The sequence below is a fragment of the Theobroma umbraticum genome, unplaced genomic scaffold (assembly GCF_002168275.2).
Source record: "Theobroma umbraticum cultivar Fairchild unplaced genomic scaffold, ASM216827v3 scaffold_5659.0, whole genome shotgun sequence".
NCBI classification, from domain to species: Eukaryota; Viridiplantae; Streptophyta; class Magnoliopsida; order Malvales; family Malvaceae; genus Theobroma; species Theobroma umbraticum.
In genome coordinates this window covers 1-438 of record NW_018402587.1, presented here as the reverse complement: position 1 = coordinate 438, position 438 = coordinate 1, and the positions used below count along the sequence as shown (strand labels likewise).

Below are 438 nucleotides of genomic sequence, written 5' to 3'. Positions count from 1 at the left end.
TTAAAAACTTTTGAAAATTTGTGTTCATTCTATGTACAGCATTCCAAGTAAAAATGAAGTCCAAACTCTTTTAATGACAAACTTTTCCAAACTTGCAGATGGGATCTTGACAAGGCATTGGAGGAACTTCCAGAGTACATGAAAGTATCCTTCTCAGCCATTTCCAAATATGTTAGTGAAATGGTCCAAGATGCCTGGAAAGATAATAGCCTTACATTAAGGAACATGTACCATATATAGTGAGAATGCCAAATCAAAATATTATTTATGGAACACTAAATTAAGGAACAAAGTACTTTCATGATTTTTAATGTAGAAAACTAAAACAAAAGGATCATAAAAATAATTTTATAAAAAAGGAATCACTTATGTATAGAAAATGAGAACTTTATCTATTGATTGTAGCCTATATTAACTAGTTGGCATTAAACTTTTGTA

General features: G+C 29.5%; 1 protein-coding gene across 1 annotated transcript in view; it reads left to right on the top strand.

Moving 5' to 3' along the window:
• The window catches only part of LOC149526178 (monoterpene synthase TPS4, chloroplastic-like), a gene marked incomplete at its 3' end in the record, with an annotated part of 1,205 nt that extends 1,034 nt beyond the window's left edge, over positions 1-171 (top strand). The window contains exon 4 of the mRNA XM_089785736.1: positions 99-171. Coding sequence (XP_089641862.1) covers positions 99-171 — 73 coding nt within the window. The remainder of the gene's footprint in view (positions 1-98) is intronic.
• Between the last annotated feature and the right edge of the window lie 267 nt (positions 172-438).